This window comes from Limulus polyphemus, unplaced genomic scaffold, assembly GCF_000517525.1.
Source record: "Limulus polyphemus unplaced genomic scaffold, Limulus_polyphemus-2.1.2 Scaffold3147, whole genome shotgun sequence".
NCBI classification, from domain to species: domain Eukaryota; kingdom Metazoa; phylum Arthropoda; class Merostomata; order Xiphosura; family Limulidae; genus Limulus; species Limulus polyphemus.
Window position 1 is genome coordinate 99,670 of NW_013668757.1, and position 20,327 is coordinate 119,996.

At 34.2% G+C, this 20,327-nt stretch overlaps 1 protein-coding gene across 1 annotated transcript in view; it reads left to right on the forward strand.

The window, feature by feature from the left end:
- LOC111088116 (glycine receptor subunit alphaZ1-like) overlaps positions 1-20,327 on the forward strand; it is an 85,141-nt gene that overhangs the window by 44,373 nt on the left and 20,441 nt on the right. Inside the window, exon 3 of the mRNA XM_022397107.1 lies at positions 11,239-11,330. Coding sequence (XP_022252815.1) covers positions 11,239-11,330 — 92 coding nt within the window. The remainder of the gene's footprint in view (positions 1-11,238; positions 11,331-20,327) is intronic.

The window sequence follows — 20,327 nt, forward strand, 5'->3', positions numbered from 1 at the left end:
CAAACAAACAAACAATTTCAACATAAGTCTAACTAGAATTTACTCGACCCACGGTAGAGGACGCTACAATTATTGTTGTAAGGCCACAGGAAATAATATTTAAGGGTTAAAAACAGTAGATAAACGGCAATGCATAGTGTTACGTTAATAATTCCCGTAGAAATTCTTTCCGAGAAACTTCAGCGATACAAGTCCTTTCTTAATTTAAACTAGTTTATTCTTTCTCGATACAAACTTTGTAATACACAGAACTTCCACAGTCAATACGTTTCTCGTCGCTTTAAACTTAACGACTTTCATAAACACGCGCTATAATCACAGCGATTCACAAGCTCGATAACTTCGCTCTATGCGACTGCAAAACACACAAACAGAATCGACTTATCGTGACTCGATTATCTATCTATCCCCAGCTGGCTTTCTTTGCCAGGTTTATATACTAAAAAGGGGGCATCTTATAGGGACCTGTAACTCGACACAATCAAGTAAGATGCCCCCTTTTTAGTATATAAGCCTGGCAATCCTAATACTTGATTGTGTCGAGTTACAGGTCCCTTAGGATTGCAGTTAATTGAATCGTTCACTGATCTTGCGTCCAATCTCACAAATATATATAAATTGAAACGATGATTACTGACTACACACTAAATAACCGATTCTGAGAGACAAGCGAAAGGATGGAAAATGGGTCGTTAGTTCAAACTACGGGTTGTATGAATAGTTTGGAACCATTGGTGCTTCAACGAATTTTACAGAATGTGTTTCACATGCTGTATTTGTAATTTGAAACAAGTTTGGAGACGGTATTTCATTCTCTTTGAATATTGCGAAGCACATTCGTGTCATTGTCAATGTTCCACAGTGCTAGTATCCTTAACTTTAGCTAGCAACTTTCTGTTAACGATTTTTCTCCCTCTCTAGATAGCGTGCATAAAATTCGGCAGCAACCTTCCACTGAAACCAATCTTCTCTGTCATACAGCAGAATTAACTCGATTTTTGGACAGTCACGTATCTGAAATTAAGAAAGGTACAAATCACCTAGGGTTTCAAACTTTTCGAATATCCTGTATTACAGTATGATTATCAAGCTGTAAAACGAGGACATCCAAGCTTTTTGAGATCTACATTACTGTCGTATAAATCATCCCGAAGAAAAGCATAACGATGATGTGCAAATATTTTTTGTTCTGGAATAACCTTGTAAAATGCAGAATTTATCCATGATTATTCTACTAATATGTCGAGTGAAAGCGAATAAGGCATAGCGCGTGGTGCACTGTCTGTACTTTGTCGTGATCAAATATGAAAATAGAGATTTGAGAAAAACGTAGCTTTTATTGAAGAAATTAGTATCGTCACTACGAGGAGAATTAAGACGAAGGAACTATGAGCAGGGAAAGAAATATAGGGTAGGTTTACTGAATGGCTAAGTCAGAGATATCTACATTCATACGTACGCGTTCCTTTTTTTAAGACAGCTGAACAGATGACAAAACCTTGTCGAAACGTTGTACATTTGCTGTTATATTAAAGTTTTTCTTCATTACCCATTCAAGCCGTCTCCAGCCATTATTAGTCTCAAAGTGGGTTCCTCGTCATAGAACAACAACACTCATATTATTCAACCTACTTACTAAATACTACTGCTATATATATAATACTAGCTGAGTTACCCGGCGTTGCATGGTGAAAATTTAGATTTGAAATGTATAGATCAGTATTTTTCAGCAAATTATTCAGTAAGTAGACAAAAGCTGTGATGCGAGAAATAAAAAAACATTTAATCAAACAAAGCTTTATTTGAAATTAGATCGTGTTTGAGCTTGTCTTGTTCTTTGAGCCTGAAGTCGTACATTATGTTGCTCCACTGTTTCTTGCTCTCTGTAAGTTATTTGTCTTAATTTTTGTGCTTGAAGTCTGATTTGACGTTGTTCAGAAGTTTCTTGTTGTTTATATCCAGCTTGCCTTGATGATTCTGACTGAACTCTGGCTTTGTGCTGTTCAACAGTTTCTTGTTCTCTCTGAGTAGCCTGACTTTCAGCATGAGCTCGAAATCTAACTTTATGTTGTTCCAAAGTATCTTCCTGTATTTGAGCAGCTTGTGTTTGAAGTCTTTGATTGCGTTCTTCTTCTGTTTCAGCTGCTCTTTGTGCTTGCATTCTTTTAGCAGCAGAAGACTTTCCATAGAAAGGGCGTTTCTTGGGTGGCATAATCACCTGTATCACTAAACAATAATTTGCAATTCACAAAGTGAATCACTTATAAAACCACTTAGCACTATTTAAAGAAAACTGTTTTTGGAAATAATGAATTGACAGCAAGGTGATCTGAGTGTCTCCCGCCATAATGATTTCTATGTGCAAAACGTGCCTATGTTTGTATGTTTATTACAAAAAAATGGCGCAATAATCATTAATTGTTAATTTCGTTATTAAATACTACATCAAATACAAAATAAATAGCAGTAAAAAACTGGTTATTATGAAGTTATTTGTAAATTTGTAAGTTCAACCGTTTGGTTTCCTATAGCGAGCAAAATAAGCAAATAAACAAGCTACCTCTTATATATATAGATAGATTAAGAAGAATAAGCACATTGTTTTGACCAGAATGGAATATAGAATCCACTTGTGTATATCAGTGACAAAATAAGCAATGATCAAGTTACAGAAGGTGCAGAATGGATTAATGAGAATAGCAACAGGAGCAGCAAAACCGTCACACTGTGAGGCGCTAGGCTTTTGGCTTGGTCTAGGCAACACTACTGCAAGACAGGTGATTCTAGCCAAACCAGTGCTACTCCGAGCAACGAAAAAACAAATCTTATTCACTATATCACCATTGAAAAAGAGTGCAGATGAAGCAGTGATACAGAGACTGAAATATGTCAAGTTATGGGTCAATAAAGTTAAGAAAGATGTAGAGGAACCAAGTCTACTGGAAAACATCAAGTAGATCCAGACAGAAGGCATTGAATTAAACATAATGAAACTTCTGGTAGTGGAGGTAAAGATCAGGATTGGTCAATACAGAATTAATAAACGATCAGAGACCCACACTGTCTAAAGCAATAGATGGTTTAATGAGAAAAGACGTAACTGCGTGGGTAGGAGTCGTGTGGAGAGATTCTAGTGTTTGAATGATCATTGACCAAAACTGGGCGACCCAGTTCATTCAGAGCAGACTATGAGGGATACGATCATGCATTCATCTAACTGTCCAGTAACAGTGAATATGATGAAGGATCATATTCTTGAGATCTTCCTAAACTAGATCACAAGATTGGAAACAGGTTCTGTCCAAAGAACATGGATAAAACTTTTGAGAGACTTCAATGATCGTCTGATAACGACCTATATTCCAGACCACAGTTGGCATGCTATTCATTGTAAAAATGGAGCAAGCTGATAAGGTACAGTCCTTGGACAACCTGGTAAGATCTTCGAATGATGTTGTAAGTGAAATAGCGTGTATAATGAGGAAAGATGAAAAAAATGGAATATAGATCACATTGTTGGTTTCCTATAGCGAGCAAAATAAGCAAATAAACAAACATCCTTTTATATATATATATATATATATATACATAGATTAAGAAGAATAAGCACATTGTGATAGCACATTCGAATGATGTTGTAAGGGAAATAGCGTGTATAATGATGAAAGATGAAAAAATGGAATACAGATCACATTGTTAAACTGGTCAACCTATATATACATGCATATAGGTTTAAGTTAATTGCTAAAAGGTAGTTTAAAATAATATGTCAACACAATTGAACTTTTAAAAAATATATTATCATAATACGATTTCTTATGTAAACTAAGCAGTGGATGAGAAATTAATAGATTTTATCAGCTCATCACATGGCTATCCTCATTGTTTTCGGCAAATTACAGCCAGTAGATTTCGTTCACTCATCAGTTGGCTGTTAAGATATCATGATGAATAGATTGCGTTAACTCCTCAGTTGACTCTCCTCGTTTATTTGTTAATATATTTTCCTTACCATAACGCGAATGTCAGTGAAGAAAACATGATGTGGAAGCCTAATCTTGTTTTTGAATCGCTATTCCCACTACAACAGACTAGTTTCATTGAATTCACGGCTCGCTAATGCTGCTTGGAAGAGCGAAAGCAAGTGAACAAAGTAGGCTTTATATAGTAGCGGAACGTAAGCAGTATGTCTGGTTTAGATGTATAGTCCTTTACTCACCACTACAAATTGAATGAAAAACTATACATCTGAACAACGTAACAACCTAAGGTGAGTAGAAACTACTCATCTAAATAACCCAACAACCTAAGATGAATAACAAACTATAAATTTAAACAACCTAAGGTGAGTAAGGAACTATATATCTAAACAACCTCACAACTTAAGGTGAGAAAAGGACTATACATCTAAATAACCTAACAGCTTAAGGTGAGTTAAGGAATATACACCTAAACAACGTAATAACCTATGGTGAGTAAAAAACTATAAATCTAAATAACCTAACAACCTAAGTTGAATATAAGACTATACATCTAAACAGCCTCACAACCTAAGGTGAGTAAAAAACTGTACATTTGAACAACCTAAGGTAAGTAAAGGACTATACATATAAACAACCTAAGGTAAGTAAAGGACTATACATATAAACAACCTAACAACCTAAAGTGAATATAAAACTATGCATTTAAACAACCCAACAATCTAAGGTGAGTAAAAATTGTACATTTAAACAAGCTAACAACTTAAGGTCTGTAAAGGACTATACATATAAACAACCTAACAACCTAAAGTGAATATAAAATTATGCATTTAAACAACCCAACAATCTAAGGTGAGTAAAAATTGTACATTTAAACAAGTTAACAACTTAAGGTCTGTAAAGGACTATACATATAAACAACCTAATAACCTAAGGTGAGTAAAGGACTATGCATTTAAACAACCTAACAATCTATGGTGAGTAAAGGACTATACATCTAAACAACATAATAACTTAAGGTGAGTAAAGGACTGTACTCTTAAACAACTTAATAACCTAAAGTGAATACAAACTGTATATCTAAACAACCTACTAACCTAAGGTGAGTAAAGGACTATGCATTTAAACAACCTAACAATCTAAGGTGAGTAAAAACCGTACATTTAAACAACCTAACAATCTAAGGTGAGTAAAAACTGTATATTTAAACAAGCTAACAACTTAAGGTCAGTAAAGGACTATACATATAAACAACCTAATAACCTAAGGTGAGTAAAGGACTATGCATTTAAACAACCTAACAATCTAAGGTGAGTAAAAACTGTACATTTAAACAAGCTAACAACTTAAGGTCAGTAAAGGATATACATATAAACAACCTAATAACCTAAGGTGAGTAAAGGACTGTACTTTTAAACAACTTAATAACCTAAGGTGAATATAAAACTGTACATCTAAACATCCTGACAACTTAAAGTGAATACAAACTGTACATCTAAACAACCTAATAACCTAAGGTGAATATATGACTATACATTTAAACAACCTAAGGTGAATATATGACTATACATTTAAACAACCTAAGGTGAGTAAAGGGACTATACATTTAAACAACTTAACAAATGTCCTCGTTGTTTTCTTTAGGTTTACAACTCTTCTCCATGTGGGGGGCTTACTTCTCAATTTGATAACCAATACATTCATAGAAAGCTGTTGAATTAGGAGTTTATATTCACATTTAGGACCATCCTAGTATACAGATGTATACATTAACGAGTGTTATATTTATAGTGGTTATGCAATTCGATCTGAGTGACAGCTGTTGTATTATCCTGTATTTAGGTGTAGTTAAAACTCAGTAACGGTTTGTGCAGATTTCATTTCACATGGATGTTTTATAGTTTTAAATTTGTCTTTTTTAGTGGGAGTAATTTGGGCAAAGTTCCTTACGTTTTGTGACTATTTTAATATCTCAACTATACTTTTTTGTCTTTGTTTTGCTTGTTGTTAACCACAAAACTACACAATGGGCTATCTGTGTTCTGCCCACCACGGGTATCTGAACACGATTTTTAGCTTTATAAGCCCTCAGACTTGCTGCTGAGCTACAGAGGATACTTTTAGTGACAAACCCATTTTTGTTTTATTTCATTTTGAAAATGTTTATGTAAAGATTATCAAGTAAGTCAATTATTTCAGGTAAAGTAGGGCACTGTGAATTCGTGATTGATTACCGCAACAAAACGAGCAAATAACAATAAGAAACAAAAACAATCATCGTGGTCCACACTTTAAAGCAGTGGGTATCTTATTCGATTAGAGTAGCACACGAGTTGGCGGTGGGTGTTGTGGAGTTGCGGCCTTTCCTCTAGTATATCACTTAAAAATTAGGGACGGCTAGAGTAGATAGCCTTACAGTAGATTTACGCTAAATTAAAAAAAAAACATCAGGTAAAATACAAACTTTTTCTCACAAGAAAACCTAAAATTGATTGTTGTTATTAGTGTTTTTGAAATAAATTATATCACATATCGTTTGCTTCACAATAATTGAAAATTCCAGTTTCGAGCTTGGCTGTCTAAGTTTTATTCTTTGAATATTCCTGAATAATGACGGAGTAATTTAGTTATAAAATCTAATTCAGATACCTACCGAAATACATACTTAACATTTTTAAATTATAAAACTACCTGAACAAAGAGGACACTCTTGTATATACTTTCCATAAGAACTCAGATTCCGTCAAATGCATTGAGCGTATTAAATAAATATACACTATAATCAGATACATAATTATACCCGCAGAAAGCTTTAAGTAGGTCCATAACTATAACCGTTTAAAACTTTAATTAGATCCACAGCTATAACCGTTTAAAACTTTAAGTAGGTCCATAAATATAACCGTTTAAAGCTTTAATTAGATCCACAGCTATAACCGTTTAAAACTTTAAGTAGGTCCATAACTATAACCGTTTAAAGCTTTAATTAGATCCACAGCTATAACCGTTTAAAGCTTTAATTAGATCCACAGCTATAACTGTTTAAAACTTTAATTAGATCCGTAACTATAACCGTTTAAAACTTTAATTTGGTCCACAGCTATAACCGTTTAAAACTTTAATTAAATTCACAGCTATAACCGTTTAAAACTTTAATTAAATTCACAGCTATAACCGTCTAAAACTTTAATTAGATCCACAGCTATAACTGTTTAAAACTTTAATTAGATCCGTAACTATAACCGTTTAAAACTTTAATTTGGTCCACAGCTATAACCGTTTAAAACTTTAATTAGATCCACAGCTATAACCGTTTAAAACTTTAAGTAGGTCTATAATTATAACCGTTTAAAACTTTAATTAGATCCACAGCTATAACCGTTTAAAACTTTAATTAGATCCGTAACTATAACCGTTTAGAACTTTAATTTGGTTCATAACTATAACCGTTTAAAACTTTAAGTAGGTTCATAACTATAACCGTTTAAAACTTTAATTAGATTCGTAACTATAACCGTTTTAAACTTTAATTAGATCCGTAACTATAACCGTTTTAAACTTTAATTAGGTCCATAACTATAACCGTTTAAAACTTTAATTATATCCGTAACTATAACCGTTTAGAACTTTAATTTGGTTCATAACTATAACCGTTTTAAACTTTAATTAGCTACATAACTATAACCGTTTAAAACTTTAAGTAAACTTCGTTTAAAGATCACCTATATTCAGTATGTTTTATCATATAACGATAATACGTTGTAAAAGACATATTGATAAATGATTGTTTATGTATATATATTTCAAATCATAAAGAGCATACCGTATAATCACTTTCTTTGTTTAAAGATCACCTACATTCAGTATGTTTTATCATATAAAGATAATACGTTGTAAAATACATATTGATAAATGATTGTTCTTGAGAGTATGTTATTCATCACGGATATATTCTGGGAAATTTACCTCAGATATGATAGACAGATATATAAGTTTATCATGTTTTTGTAGTTTAGTGTGAATTCTGGGTTTAAAAATCATTATTTATTAAGTTATGAAATTTTGCAGTTATTAACACTATACCGCAGGCATGTTATTTTTTTATCTCACATAAAAAGGTTTTGTCTACGAACGTTAACTCTACTGATCTGTATAATACAGATCAGTGGTTAACTCTCAGACGTGTGAAGGCGCAGAATGACCCTGTGGTAGAACTCTGAAAGTCGAACCTGGCAATCCTAGTTCGAATCCAAACGATACCACAAAATACTCGCCGAACAATAATCTGTGTGTACGTTAGGGTGTTACTGACTGGCTGCTTTCCTTCAGGTCCGTAGTCCACAATTAGGGACAATCGTCGAGTTTTACTAGATTTGCTATAAATACAAAAAAATATATTATTTAAAACATTTATTAATCCAGAATATCTAATTAATAATAAATAGAATTACACATCAATTTATGAGTAAAATATTCCCTCACGCAGTTGTTTAGAGCCTAGAAGTTTTTACTGATTGAATCGCCTCGTACCTCTGTAAATGGGCAAATCGCATGTTTTGGCTAATTTAATTCATCTTTTGGAATTATGTACAAAGATACCGATAAACTAAATGAAGTCTGGCACGATCTTGACGTTTTACCATGTAACATTCTGATGCAATTCTTAACAAAAAACAAAGCAACAAACCATTAAAATCTTAAATATACAAAAAGCGTATAATTTATTCTTCAGGATCGGTCTTCGTGTACTGTAGTAATGTTTCTTTTTTCGAACAGTTCGTTTAATAATATGTATATCACACACACACACACACATACACATACATACATGTCTATATGGTTTTGGTAAATTTGAATGTAAAGAGTTTAACCCAATCGGTGGAGTTTCTAGGAATTTTTTATTTGGAAGTGAAGGCATAAGAGGGGGCAAAGATCTAGTGGGGGGGGGCAGTATGACTGTCCCACCCATCCACTCAAAAACTAACACTTTCATGCCTGATCTTTCAAATGGGGAATCCCACTTTACACCACCCATATGGACATGCCTGTGTACCTGTTCTGTTTGACTTTTAACGTATAATTATTTTGTAATTGCTCATCGAGTTTATTCTAAAGCGCAATGTTCGTTTGAGGAATCTTTATTTGTTTATTCCTTCCTGGAAATTTTAATAAAATAACTATCGTGTTTTCAGTGTTTACTAACACCTTACACCGAAAACTAACTTACTTGCTTTTAAGGAAACTGTTTTAGTTTTCAAACATTCAAATATTCGTAACAAATGGAGTATACATTAACAGGTGAAAACAAAAAGTGTCTGGTCAACATTAGGCCCAAAATTGTGTGTATTTTCTAACTTACGTCGTTACTTTGTCACGTTCACGACTGATTTAACGACTATAGAATTTGAGTCAGCTTACACCGTTATACCACTCGAATTCGAATCTTAAAACTGGTCTCTTTATTTCGAGGCACGGAATCAAACAATGAGATACGCCAACAGAGCACAGGCTTTATGTCAAACAAAGCAAAATATGCTTATGACATTTAAAAACATCGTATCCACAAATATAGTTAAAATTGGTATGCAAATCTTAATTACGCATACAGGATTTGTTCAACGTGAAGGTACTATTCGCGGAGAAACAAACCTTGTATTTTAACATTGTTAGTTCGTAAATTTACTACTTACTCACCGATAGTCAATTGTAATATAATTAAGTTATACATATTACCATGGCAACAATACATAAACAACGTATCATGGCAATAACACACAAGCAACAGGCTCTAAACGCATATGTTTATTATGCTACAGATTAAATATTTTTACCTCAATTTTTATACCTTGTATTTTATTTTCTCCATACCTGTATTCTAGTATTTGTTCTGTTGTTGTATTATATAATAAAATCGAACTTTTGACAAACAAGTCTTATTCTGGATTTCATGGTCCTTTTCTTAAAAGCATAATTATGCCGTGTTATTTTTTTTTACTATACATTTGTGTGCGTGAAGAAATTGGCCTGTTTACGCTGTCGTTGGCTTAGCGACTCTGGTTTGAAAGCTTTAATATTACAGTTTCTTATTATCTCAGAGTCCAGTGTGGTCCAATAGTAGGCGCACTGGGTTTCTAACATCAAGGTTGAAGTTTCAAACAGCGTTTTCAGCTAGGCTGAGGGGGGGGGGGGTTGTAGATGTGACTTCAATCCTGCTATTCGACAATAAAAAACCGCTTAGGCGGTGGATGCTGCTGACTGGTTGTTTTCTTTCTGGTCAACAAATTAGAAATGGCTATGCTTGAACCATAGGAGTTCCTGACCTGGCCGTTTCGCTTACGTGTCGCATAAGGCGCCGTTCAGGTTGAAAATATCAATCTTATCACAAATACCAAATTTAGGATATGCAAAGTCGTTTAAGATGATATACATAGCAAAAAATTAAGCTTATTCACATAGAACAAACCAGATATTTAAATAAGTTTCAATTTAGAAACTACGGTGAATAAAGCACGCCGATGAAAAACTTTAGAAAAGGATTTATTAAAATTATATATTTAGAAAGGGCGATGTACACTAAGGATGGAGATTATTAAAGAAAGTTAACAAACCTGTTTTATCGTATTGTGATCAGAGACAAGTTATTATTTCAAAACTGGCCCAAAAGGTAAATGTTAAGTGAATAGAGGATTAAAACAAGAGAATTTGTTTCCTTACGTTAAAAATATTGCTGACAAAATATATCTTTAGCTTCATAGAACAGTTAATTAAAAATATTTCTGACAACATATATCTTTAGCTTCATAGAACAGTTAATTAAAAATATTTCTGACAACATATATCTTTAGCTTCATAGAACAGTTAATTAAAAATATTTCTGACAACATATATCTTTAGCTTCATAGAACAGTTAATTATAAATATTTCTGACAAAATATATCTTTAGCTTCATAGAACAGTTAATTATAAATATTTCTGACAAAATATATCTTTAGCTTCATAGAACAGTTAATTATAAATATTTCTGACAAAATATATCTTTAGCTCATAGAACAGTTTTGCAACTTATAATATTTTTTTCTGTGTGTAATAATTTTGACAAATTGTGTTCCGAAAAAATATCGTGTCTTCACCAAGTGCATTATTTTTTTATTCGTAATGGGTCTCGTGGGTATTACTTAAATATGTATTAAACAGTCCCTATTTCAGTAATAATCGCAGCTATATATATATATATATATATTCTTTTTTTTTGGCACAGGAGTGGCTCCATTACTTCTATCAAGTGCCAGCCAGTAACAGAACAAGTGCTGCCCAAAGATTATGAACGTTATGACGCGCCATTGGAAGACGGTGAGTTTCTAATTATCGGGCATTGCTAACAGCATGTGAAGATGTTATATTTTTGATGTTTGTCTCATAACATGAATGGCTGACAAAAATAAAACCCACATGCTGTAGTATTGTTATGGCGTGTCTTTCTATGCTTTGTATAAATTAGAAATATGTGGAGAATTTATTACAAATAATTACACTTACATTTGTATGATGCATGAAGTCGGACTGGCGTCCCCTTTTGGTCGATGAACGAAGCTTATCACATTAAAAAAAACGCTAATATTGTAAAAATGATTTTCTGAAAATATTTCTCTCACACTAGACGCTCTATTGTTAACAATCCATATATATGTGTGTGTATATATATAACTTTTAATATTTCGTTTTAACAAAAAACATAGTTATATTGACTTGATAGGATATCCAACGAGAAGTCATTTGGAAATAATAAAATTCTTTATATGCTTAGATTCACTGAATATCCAGATGGTTGAATTTTTTTCTGGGTATAAGTTTCAGTTTTTTGTAATTAAGCACAATGCTACACAATGGGCTATCTGTGCTCTACCCACCACGGGTATCGAAACCCGGATTCTAGCGTCATTAGTCCGCAGACATGCCGCTGTGCCACTGGGGGCTTCTGGATATAAAATATTCTGACGAACTGCTATATTGAACAATATTCCGTATTCACCAAATGTATTCTGGGATTTGACAGGTATTCCTCGAGGTTGTCAAAGGTGTTTTCTAGATTCATTAAATACTTTGTGAGCTTATATGATGTGTTATCATGTTATAGAAATTAATTTTATGGTTCTAGAAATGCTGTTTCAAAAATAAAAAAGCTTAAATGTCACACACATAGAGGATTATATATTTCCTTAACTAGTCGTGTCATAGTGGTTAGCATGTCGAACTGTGAAGCTGACGGCCCATAATGTCGCAAAGACAGGCTCCACACTTTGGGACGATGTTTGCGTTATAAGTGTGACGGTCAAATACCACTATCTGGTTAGAGTAGCCAAAGAGTTGGTGGTGGGTTGCATTGACTAGCTGCTATTCCTCTATTCTGTCATTTGAAGATGAGGGACGACTGTCACTTGTTTGTTTATATTTGTTTGTAGTTATGCACAATGGGCTATCTGTGTTCTGCCCACCACGGATATCTAGCTTTGTAAGTCCGCAGACATACCGCTGTGCCACTGGGGGGGGGGGCGGAATATTGTGACTTGAGTGTGACAAAGCCTACACATTGATGGGTAAGTACCAGATAAGAGAAAACGATGAGTTAAAAAACTACGACCAATGCATGGCCCAACCAAAACAACTTCCCCCTTTCGATCTTTATGGAGAGAAGACGACCAGAGAGCAACTGTTGGTCTAACCTGGAAAAGCTTGTAACGACGTTGTTTACCCAAAGCTGATTGCCAACTGGCGCAAATGTGAGCTTTGAGTAAAGGACTGCAGTCCATATAAAGGACAGGCACGGCCGTGGAGGCACCAGAGCAAACAGACATAGATGCGGTGTCAGTGAGCTGTTTCTCGCGAATACCGACGTGGCAAGGTATTCAGAAATAGTGGATGAAAATAGAGAAAAATGGGCCAGTCGTTTCTGAATATCTACGAGAACAGGGTAAGAACTAACGTGAAGCGATTCCAGGGCTAGTAGAGAGCTAAGAGAGTCAGTGTAAATAGTACAGTTAGTGTACTGCATAGCTTCTACATGATCCAAGGCAAGAGAAACGGCATACAACTTGGCAGCAAACACAGAAACTGTAAAGGGGATCCAGTGAGCAACCACCGAGCCACAACAAACCATGGCAAAGCCCAAATAATCACCTGATTTCGAACCATCCATATAAACGGGAATAGAAGAATGGTTCGAAAGATGTTCGACAAAGATAAGACGGTATTTCCAATCGGCAGCATCCACCTTCCTCAGATGGCTCAAAGAAAGGTCACATTTTGGGATGATAATAAGCCATAGTGGAATAGGCTGATCATTGATCACAGGAACGTCATCCAATAACAAACCCAATTCAGCCAGTTGTGCCTGGATGTTAAAGTCAAAAAAAAAAAAAAGAAAAAGGAATTCCAGACCATCTATTCTGGATGAGCACAGCCCACCAAGAAAGAAAGACACAAACCCAGGTGGGATGCTGTGGTAAGGATCGAAGCTTGGTAGCATACTGCAAAGAGAGTTGCAAAGGGCAGAGGTGAAGAAGAGATTCGTGGGACACACACTGGACTGGAGAAGTGTGGAAAGCCTCCATGCAGAGCCAAAGCCCCAGATAGTGAATGGGATCCAACATTTTGAAGGCAGAGACCCTGGCAGAACAATAGTCCAGTGTGGATTGAACGAGGGCATGATAGATCTTGAGTATAGAACATCGATCTGCTCCCCAAGAGATGGAAGAGAGGACATGGAGGATGTTCATTGCCCTTGTACACTTGACACATAGCTGTGAGAAATGAAAGTAAACTTATGATCAAAGATAAGCCCCAAGAACTTTACCTCACCGAGACGGAGCTCAGGCCACTAAGTTTGAAGTGGTAGACTAGATATAAGGCAGTTATTCAACACCACCTACCACCAGCTCTTTGGCTATTTGTTACCAACGAATAATGGGATTGGTCATCATTTTATTATTGTTATTCCAACACTACAATGGTTAAGAATAGTATAAATGTAAGTGTTTACAGTGTGTAAGTGTGATTGGTGCAATAACTGGGTTTTATTGAGAATTCAGGGCTGACATATATATTTATAGATGTTAGAAGTGAAAGTGTACAATTTGTATATAGCGTTTGTAAGTTGGAGGAGAAACTGAAGGCTGTTTTAAATGGACAAAGAGAAGGGTAAACTGCAAGCATTATAACAGGATTTAAGAAGGAAATTAAGCTCTTGAATGCGAGGGATACAGGGGCTAGTGATTACTTCCGGGAGGCTGGAAGCAGTAATAATAGGGCTAGTGGTGATAGATTTAATTACAAAGAGCAGACTCTGGTAAAGAACAGATTTCAGCCTTTGGCTTGTACAGGTGATGGACTTAAGGAGGTTATTGTTACGAGAGATTATTTAATACAGCACTGTGGAGTAGGACGTAGAGTCTGGGACCAAGGTACAAAAGAGGTTTTAATGATAAGCTAAACTGTTGTTATTAGTAGTATGAGATAGGACCCTGGAGCTGTAAGTAAACAAATACGACCTTCACCCAATTTCGACAAGTCTGTATAATGTGCAGAGGGCATTGACATAATATTTATCTCATTCATACTGATACACAAGGGGACGTGTTGCCATGTTCACATTGCTAGATGGTATAATAGGATTATGCCATTTTCTCAAGGGGCATGTTGCTATGGGCGAAATGGTAGGTGACATCAGATGGTGCTTACTAACATTTATCTTTTTCATATTATTTCATTCGATTTATAGTCTTTATTTTTATAATTAATTATCAAGGAAACTTTCTGGGATACTGTAGATAATATATATAATTAACTATCAAGGAAACTTTCTGGGATATTGTAGAGGATATATATAATTAATTATCAAGAAAACTTTCTGGGATAATGTAGAGAATAGCGATACAGAAAACTAAATGTACATTCGTGAAATTCGCATTATTTTATGATACATTAAGGAATTATTTTCTATGTTACTACTTTCTGTTTTTGAACTACAACTCACATATTTATTGTTTAAATATAACTTTACAAATATAACTCACCAAAATCTATAATAAAAGTCTAACCTCTTAAAAATGTAAAGGTTAAGAAACATAAAGAAATAACAGTATTGGCCATTGTCTTACAATTTGGGTTGTGTTCTTCAAATGTATCCGAGGAGGAGCTTTTAGATGTAGTTTCTGATTCTGTTTGTTTTGTATGGTTTAACAACGGATTTTGTACGTCACTGAGGCTACCAGTCAGTAAAACAAATTGATCTATTGATAACATCTTACCTTTAGAATTACACGCCTTCCAAGTTGAGAATAAAAATTGTGATCTAAATGCGTGTTGTTAAAAAAGTGTGTTCTACAGAACTGAATTAAGACTAACAACTGAGAAAGAACAAGTTGCCTACTTTACAAGGAAAAAAACGTATGAACACCGTTACATGATTTAAAAATGAAAAAAAAAACGGTAACGTGTCTTATAAATTATCGAAAATGTCATTACATCACAAAACGAGACACCTAAAGCATATGTAACTTAAGACCAGTTATAGTTATTCAAGAACATGTGAGTTCCTCTGTAAAAAGTAACTGTATTCTATATCAGTATGACAAATATAACATTCTCAGCTGCTTGACTGGGATCATCGGCTTCACAAGCCCAGCAATTCTCCTTTCTATGTGACAATTAACCTACTTCACGAGAAAAAACAACAACATACATTCTGATGCCTTCGGCCGTGATAGATATTGAAGAATGTTAAGGACGAACCACACATCATTAAAAACTAGCGCTCAGATGTTTTATACAGCGGTTATACAAGTGTGTTTTTATTTAAACAACCGTTTTTGAAGTATCATTTTTATAATTAATTCAACTGTAATAAAAAATGGTTGAAGGGGAGAGGTTGGGGATCATCTGGGTGCAAATGATCGTTATTCGATTAGATTTCATGTTTTGTTACATATGGAGATAAGTAATAATTAAATTTTGGTTCCAAATTTAAATAAAAACAAATTTTGAAGAGATAAGAAAATAATTATCTGCCATAAATTTGGCAACTGAATTAGTTGGAAATACTGATAAAATGTGGAAAAGTTATGCTTGTTCCTTATCGACAAAAAAGTGTGGCTGTATGTTTAAATAAACAAACAAACAGGTTGGCTGACAAAGGGTACAGATTCTAATATTAAAGAAAAAGATTATAAATAACATAACAACTTTAAATTTACTGCAATGATGGGCGATTTGGAAGGCTATAGAAGACTAAGATAGTTGGTTAAACGGGAAATTAGGAAATCAAAAACTATATGATAAAAGGTTGACTGAAAATATAAAAATTTTTGTAAGTATTTCTTAAAACACATTAACGGTAAGCAAAATGTGAGGATGGAAGTAGGATCTTCGAAGGATGATATTGGAAGGCTAATATCTGATGATTATGAGATGATTTGGTTATTAAATTCTATTTTTTCTTCAGTTTTTACTAATGAATATTTAAGTAATATTCATTAAATCGAACAGTTGCTGGATGAAACTAAATTGAACAAGATGATCACATTAATTCTGAGCTTGTTACGAAAAATTGGGAAGTTTAAATAATAGTTAATCACCTGGGGTTGGATAATATTTGCCAATATGTTTTGAAAGAAGTTAAAGATTGGATATGCAAGCCACTTGTTATTATTCTTTTTAAGTCCTTGAATAGTTGGCGGATACCAAAAGATTGGAAGTAGGCCAATGTGATAAAAATTGTCCCAGCAATTATAAGCCTATTGGTCTTACATTAGTGATGCGAAAAATTTTAGAAAGACTGGTAAAAGCTGCTTTGCAAAGTCATTTAACAAATTATAAATATTTGATGGATAGTAATCATGATTGCACTAGGGGAACGTCTTGCTTAACTAATCGTTTGACATTCTTTGAAGAGGTTAATGCGTATGTAGATTATGGTACAGGTGTAGATGTGGTGTATCTGGATTTTCAAAAAGCATTTGACAAGGTGTTACATAAAAGACTTGTAAAAAAATTAGTTCTATAGGTGTTGGGGATGAGTTACCAAATTGGATAGAAGAGTAGCTGGATGGAAGAAAGCAGAGGGTTGTTCAGTCAAATTGGATTAATGTCACATGTGGGGTACCTCAGGGCTCAGTCTTAGGACCTTTGCTCTTTCTGATTTATACGAGTGGCTAGATGGAAGAAAGCAGAGGGTTGTTCAGTCAAGTTGGATTAATGTCACAAGTGGGGTACCTCAGGGCTCAGCCTTAGGACCTTTGCTATTTCTGTTTTATAAGAGTGGCTAGATGGAAAAAAGCAGAGGGTTGTTCTAAATGGGCTTCAAAGCTCAAATGCTCTTTTTTATTTACATCAATGCCATAGATGAAGGAGTGGTTAATAACATTAATGTTTGGGTGTTACTGGCTGTGAGAAGAATGCTACTGCCTTACAAAATGATTTGGATTATTTAGTGAGTTTGACGAACAAATATCAGATGACTTCTAATCATAATAAATGCAAGATAATGCATGTGAGGTATCACAATTTGAATTATAATTATAATTTAGATGGGAATAACCTTAACAGTGTTATAAAACCAAGTCTATTAAGCCATACAAGCAGTGTGCTATTTCTAGTGGTAGGGCAAATAGGATTTTAGGTTGTATCTACAGAAACACTAAATAAAAGTTTAAAGAGATTATAATTTTCCTTGGATAGGTCACTGGTTAGGCCACATTTGGAGTACTATGTTCATTCTTGTGCTCCTTACCTTAGAAAGGACATTGAATTGGTGGAAAGGGTTCAGAGGAGGGTTACTAGGATGATATACGAGATGTAAATGTTATCATTTGAGGATAGGTAAAGATCTTTTAACCTGTTTTCTCTTGAAAAAAGAAGAATCAGAGGGGATATGATTGAGGCGCTTAAGATTGTTAAGGGAATTGATGATGTTGATGTATTATCTTTTTTCATATTTAATGGTAATATTAGGGAACACAAATATAAACTTTTGTAGGAAAGAAGTAATCCTCAGCTTTGTATTTCTAACAGAGCGGTTTCTTCTGGAATAGGTTACTTTCAGATTTGGTAGAAGCAGTGAATATAAGGGAACCTTGATAAGTATTTGAATGATAAGAGCCGGCTTTGAGTCTTTTAGAGCTTAGTTAAATTTAGTGGATAGGACAACCTAGATGGGCCAAAAGGTCCCTTGTTGTCCTTTAATTTTATGTTATATCACTCTACCAATATGATATGAATATATGTGAAAAATATTCTTATAGTTTTTTCAGTAAACATAGTACTTACAAGCGAAAAGAGTTTGGAAACATTAAAATGTTCCCTTACGGCATGTAATAAAAAGATCCATATAACCTCAGTAGCTCAGCGTTAAGTGTGAAGGGCTTATATCGCTAAAAACCAAATTTCGATACTTGTCTTGTGCATAGTACACATAGCCCATTGTGTGCTTAACAACAGGAAAACCATCCAATTTTTTTATAATTGTTTTGGTACTGCATATGGAATAGTTTGTTTCTTTGCAGTTAAGCACAAAGCTACACAATGGGCTGTCTGTGCTGAGCCCACCACGGGTATCGAAACCCGGATTTTAGCAATATAAATTCGCAGACTTATCACTGAATCACTGGGGGCACATAGATTTTTAATTTAGGCGATTTACTATTTTCTGCTTTAACTTACTTAGCACTGATTAAAAGAATGGTAACATTTTAGGAATTTAATTTTTGGTTATATTTATATATATTTGCTTTGACTAGTTTTAGAGAATAAATTATACGTATGACTTTCGGATTAACTTGTTACTTACTTTCCTGTTGTATTACTTAGCAATTCTGGAGAGCTAGATATAAAACAGGGAAATATGATCTCAAAAATATAACATTATATTAAGTTTTGGTATTTTTGTGTTATTTAATGTCACAAGTAAGAGTAATCCAGTTTTAAAATTATCACAGCTGCGCTAGGTGATAAGAAGTGAAATATGTAATGATATTGATATTCTATATGACGAAGAATACTGTTGGTCGATCATTGTTATTGGTGTCTATATTATTTGACCTCAAACATGTTGTGAATTGACACCTACCGTATTTTTCGGTGTATAAGACGCACTTTTTTACCCCAAAATTTGATGGCGAAATCTGCTTGCGTCCTATACACCGAAGGTATGTTGTTTGTTTTTGAATTTCGCGCAAAGCTACACGAGGGCTATCTGCGCTAGTCGTCCCCTAATTTAGCAGTGTAAGACTAGAGGGAAGGCAGCTAGTCATCACCACCCACCGCCAACTCTTGGGCTACTCTTTTATCAACGAATAGTGGGATTGATTGTCACATTATAACACCCACACGGCTGAAAGGGTGAGCATGTTTGGTGGGACGGGGATTCGAACCCGCGACCCTCAGATTGCCGAAGGTATGAATAATATATATGTATATATACGATATACACAAGCCACGTGTAAATATATTTAAATAGGCATGCATAGTTTAGTTTAATTGAATGTGTTATTTATAACAATAGTAGCTTTTTTTCCTTTTCAAAACATAACTATTTATAATGCTCCCTAAATAATAAAAAAATAAATCACAGTGAAAGCAATGAAGATTTTGTAGGTTTTAAACCAAACTAAATAACAATAAACCTTTTATTGATTTACTGTATTCTCTTATTTTGATGTTTTGAGCTCTTTTGTGTTTAGAACAATGTATACTAATTTTTAAAGTATCAAATTGAATTTTTGTTCAATAAAAATCTTTCAAATGCAACTGTAGCTTTTTTCCCCCCCAAAACTTTGTCTTCAAAATAAGGGTGCGTCTTATACACCGGTGCGTCTGATATTCCGAAAAATACGGTATTTAAGTGTTGTAACTCTCGTAACGTCGGCCACATCGTTCAAACACAGGTACCAAGCAAATTTACCTGGCAAAATCAGCGCTTCCAATTGTTAAAAATTTTTTATAGCTGTTTTGGCTTTATTTTCGGAATTATAAGAGTTAAAATTGTACGACGTAGCGTGTTGATAGAATCTAATGCTGTAAGATTACTTTTGCTAAATCTTATCATTTACACCAGCGTTTTCCAAATAGTGTTGTCGCCCCTAGGGACGCAAGCGATTAGGTAGAACCAATAATGCAAAATTCAGTTTTTTAATATATCCATTCTTCATGAAAGTAATAAGTAATTACTACAACACATATAGCAATTTAATGTGTATTCGCGTATTACATCTCGTCACTCAAGAAACCATATTTATTGAAAGGATGACAAAAGTTTGGGAAACGCGACAAACAAGACGAAGGTTGTCGCTTAGTTTG